The sequence below is a fragment of the Rhincodon typus genome, chromosome 8 (assembly GCF_021869965.1).
Source record: "Rhincodon typus isolate 14 chromosome 8, sRhiTyp1.1, whole genome shotgun sequence".
Lineage (NCBI taxonomy): Eukaryota > Metazoa > Chordata > Chondrichthyes > Orectolobiformes > Rhincodontidae > Rhincodon > Rhincodon typus.
In genome coordinates, this window is record NC_063339.1 from 47,672,517 (window position 1) to 47,677,564 (window position 5,048).

General features: G+C 40.8%; 1 protein-coding gene across 1 annotated transcript in view; it reads right to left on the bottom strand.

Moving 5' to 3' along the window:
• Positions 1–1,437, bottom strand: part of ccdc175 (coiled-coil domain containing 175) — a 76,328-nt gene extending 74,891 nt beyond the window's left edge. Inside the window, exon 1 of the mRNA XM_048600120.1 lies at positions 1,392–1,437. Within this exon, the coding sequence (XP_048456077.1) occupies positions 1,392–1,437 (46 nt within the window). The remainder of the gene's footprint in view (positions 1–1,391) is intronic.
• Positions 1,438–5,048: the final 3,611 nt, after the last annotated feature.

Below are 5,048 nucleotides of genomic sequence, written 5' to 3' on the forward strand. Positions count from 1 at the left end.
CACACACACACCCAGACCCTACACCCTGAGCGCACACACACACCCAGACCCTACACCCTGAGCGCACACACACACCCAGACCCTACACCCTGACCACCCACACACACCCAAACCCTACACCCTGAGCGCACACACACACACACCCAGACCCTACACCCTGAGCGCACACACACACCCAGACCCTACACCCTGACCACACACACACACACCCAAACCCTGCACCCTGACCACACACACACACCCAAACCCTACAACCTGACCACAACACACCCAAACCCTGCAACCTGACCACACACACACCTAAACCCTGCACCCTGAGCACACACACACCCAAACCCTGCACCCTGAGCACACACACACCCAAACCTTGCAACCTGACCGCACACACACCCAAACCCTACAAATTGACCGCAACCCCAGACCCTGCAAACTGACCACACTCACCGGACCGTGCAAGCTGACCACACCCACCCTAAACTCTGCAAACTGGCCACAATCAAGTAGACACTGCAAACTGACTACACTCACTGGGCTTTGCAAGCTGACCAAAACCCCAGACCCTGCAAACTGACCATTTCCCCAGATCCTGCAAACTGACCACACACCCCATTATTACTCCTATCCAATCCTCAAATGATCTTATGTTTCAGTGAAATCACCTTTCATTCTTCTAGTCTTCAATGGTTATAGATCCACCTGTTCAGCATTCCTTTGTAATAAAAGCCTTCAATCCCAGGAATGAGCCCTCTGAATTGCTTGAAATGCAATTTTATCCTTTTTTGAAGGAGGATGGTAATGCTGTATACGGTACTCCAAATGTCATCTCACTGAGTCTGCAATATAACTTACTGTCTTCATTCTCCAAAGTATGCATTTTACATGTTATTGTACGCTTTGATAGCCTTTCCAGGTTAGGAACTATTAACATTTTGGGATTGTTAACACGTCAACATTTAGAGAGATTCGAGCAACTTATTTAACCAAATTCTCATGGAAGTTGATGAGGGCACTAGTTGCACTCACTGTTATTTATGTCTGTTGTTTAGCAGTAATGGTTAGTTTTCATAATTGCAAGACTTGTAGCAGAAAACAGCAGACAGTTGAAAGCAGTGCAGTACAATGACTTGAAGAGAAAAGCATAGGGTCATTTAACTCTTGTACTGCTCAATTCTTCACCATAATTTTACAGGTCCCTATTCTTACAGCACTAATTGTTCTATTCCAGAAAGATAGATAGTGAAGGTCAAGACTACTAACAATCTCCACTTTTATATTTATGGAGTTATATATTACAAACTTAATTTGGTTCCTTAGCATTTGCTCACTGACAGCCAACCTGGATGCTCAGAGCTTTGCCTTGCCTATTAGTGTCACATAATCAGCCAGATTACCAAGTTGGTCCTCAGTCAGGGAGGTGTACATCTTGCTATATGACATCGTTCAATGTGAATCACACTGCTTCACCTGAGCCAGCAGCTTATGTTCCAAGCATGTGCAGGAAGCAAGCAGACACTTCTAAAAGTCTTATGGTAGTGGTCCTCACCAAAATCCATGGAAGCACCCATCAGTTTGTGGGTCGTGGCACAGTAAGAAAAGGGATCCTTTGATTCCGTTCCAGGGGATTGGCCACTTTCAGGCTCTGGTTGGGAATATTCTTGAATAGGGATCACTATAGACCTTGGCCACTAAGCACCACGTCTGTGGTCTGGGCTAACAGAATCAAGAGAGGTACAACCATCAGTCAAGGGTCTGGGCACTTCTTATCCACGGCTGTCTGATGAGGTAGCTCAAGGGCCACAGTCTGTCCATTGGGTCTGTACAGAACAACTAAGTAGAAAAGGGAATCAGGGAGGAGGGGTGGGTGGCGGGAGTGGTGGATTGTACAAGGCAGCCATCCTTAGGAAAACAGCTGCTCCCATTGCTTAGAGTTAATGTTGGCTTGCTTCTGTTCTTTGCACCTCCTAGTGGTGAAATTCCTAGCATGATTCTCTTTTTTTAAAAGTCTCCTTTGATCAAATCAAAATAGAACAGCAATTTATTGTCACTTGTATTTATGAAAATAAGATGTGTATAAGTCACCACAATTCAGTGGCATCTTACAGAAATAATTGAGACAAAGTTAGGACAAAGTTGATCTTTAGTTCCCTCCAATGCTCCTGGGCTTGTAGAATGGCTGTGGGATGCTGCTGCCAAAGTCACCCGAGGCTGCCAAAGCAAGGATTTTCAGACTGCAGCCACTGCTGATGCCGACTGCATCACCGCCATAGCAAGGAGGGACAGACCGGACTCACCAAGGCACCGACACTGAAGTCGTCGTTCAAGCCGTCACCACTTCAGTCATTTCCCGAAGCTGCCACAGTCGCGAGGAACGAACTGGAACCACCATGCTGCCACCACGATAGCCATTGCTGAAACCGCCGCACCGCTACCAGGAGGAATGGATCAGATCCCCTGGCGATGAAACCTTCGATAAAGCCATGGCTACATTGGCTTCAAGGAATGGACATCCAGATCCACCACACTGCTGCCACCGCAGCAGACCCTCACAACCACCTTCCCCCACCGCAGTGCAGTAACAAAGAAAAGTTGAACTTTGATACAAAACAGAAAATGACAAAGTGAAGAAAACAAAACAAAAAAGGAAAGAAAAATGCGGACGGCCAGGGAGCTGGAGCAGGACCATACAGGCACAGAGTGTGAACACTTTCTTCACTGCCACTGCCACCATCTTGAATTGGTCGTTTTCAGATTTTAAAATTTCCAGATATCCCGGTATCACCAACAGAACTCAAGAATGAAACTAAGTCATTCCCTCCTTAACCCACACAATACAAGTCAAATTTGAAGCTACATATGGTTCTGTCCATCGTAGAACCCAAGTTTCCAAACAATAATAAAAAATCATGAATATTCATCAGAACACAGGTCAAATAAAATAAAATGATACTGTTTCCGATGACTAAAGGAACAATAATTTGATCATTGTCAAAAGATCCAATGGCGACTTGAAGGAAAATATTTTCACAGAGGATGAAGATACAGATTTAATAGGTCTTCAAAAGGGGATGTGACAAATACGTGAAGGAGAAGTAGTTTCAGGGATATTGGGAAAGAATAAGGGATTACAGTTCCAGGTAACTGAATTGATCTTTGAAAGAGCCAGCAAAGATTCAGTGGGCTGCATGGCCTGCTTCTCTACAGTACAATCAATCATTCTGGTTCTATGATTTCAGATTACTGCAGGCTCAGCACTGACACACCAGTCAGATTAAATAATGCCTTTCTAATCGTTCCAAAACCCTTCAGATATTTATAACCTTTTATTAATACAATCATATTTTCTGTAACTAATTTCCTGATATCTGTCCTAAAATTAACCTTCACAAGTTTGAATCTGTGTTCCTGTGTCTTATTTGTGAACCCCATTCTAGTAGCATTTCTGAATGAACCTTTTCCACTCCTTTGGCTAGTTTACACATCTCCTTTCCATGCTGAAAAGCACAGGTCTTTCCATTTTGCTTCGGCATCTAAGATAAGGGATCAACCTTGTCACTTTCTGTGCATTTGTTGAATACTTCGCATATATTGTATCAACCAGAAGTGAATATTTTGTGCTTTGACCATAGGAGTATGATTTGATTATAATTAAGTTTAATTAAATTATAATTAATAACTAATTATAATATAATTCATTAACTATAATTCTCCTTATTTGACGATATGGCTCACGATTCTATTAATTTTGCTGATGGTTGCTCTGCATTCATTTTATGTATTATGCATTAAGTTGACTAATGTACCTAGATCATTTCAAATTAGTCTTTAAATATGTCCGTATTATTTACAGAGTACACTCACCACCCTTGTTTTCCTCCTATGCAGTGAAAGAAAATTGGCAATTAATTTACACTGGATCTATATGATGCATCTTGTAGCAGTGGAACACAGATTGTCTTAAGTACATGAGTATGAGAAGGATACTTGCTTTCCCTCTGGGCCTAGGAATGATAAACAACATGGGACATGTTAAAAGTGAAACTTGATTAACATAAACTTCATCTCAAAGTCCAGTGAATTATGTGGGTTCAGGCTATGGTATAGTTGGAGTATTTTGTGAACTCAGCAAAACCTAAAGTGACAGAACTCATCTCAACTCTGTGGGACCTTGCTCAAACTCTCAATGACTAAATCCTTATCAGCATATTGAATTACAAGGATGTTGGGACAAGTAGTTCATGAGTTGCCTGCTTAATGTATCTTAATTGTAATTAATACTGATGAATGAGCAGAGTGATCACTTTCTATTCCAAATATTTTTGGCCAGGTATGCCAGGTTTGCAGAAGTCCTGTTTTGACTTTGATTGTGGCATACTTTTTGTTCCAGTTATACAAAAAAGCCGTTACAATTCTCACAAAGTCAGTAACCAAGACATCAGCCCATCTTTTGTTTTACAGGTAGAGACATACCTACTTTGTATTTCATATACATTCTATTTATATTTCCAACTTTTAGTTTTTTTTAAAATTTATCCTTATTTATATGTTGACAGAGCAAGAAGAACTTATCTGAAATACAGCATAATGTAGGTTTCTTTACATTTACTAGTTGGAACCCAGTATTATAATATTTTCACATTATTACCCCTTTCAAAACCTGTTTCTAGATTATTTCTAAAATGGACAACATAAGTTAATGATTGTTATCACTAAGTTGTGACTTATATTAATTATTCTTGTCCCTTAACAAGGAAGCGTGTTTCATGCAATGAAATTATTTTCAGTTGAGCTAATTTGTACTTGTAATGCAGTATTACTGTCATTAAAATAATGTTAGTGTAGTTTTCTGCAAAATATTGAGATATTTTGCTTTGGTAGGGAAGTACCACTAGATGTCATAACAAGTTTATCTCTTTGCAAATTTCCACAAATTTTTACTGTGAGAAATCATTAGCCTATAAAACATGAGGTGGTTAGGACCCATTGGTTATTATCCAAATTGTGGCACTGGTTTTCAAACGTGAGCTTCCTTTTGCAGGTTTTAATCTGAA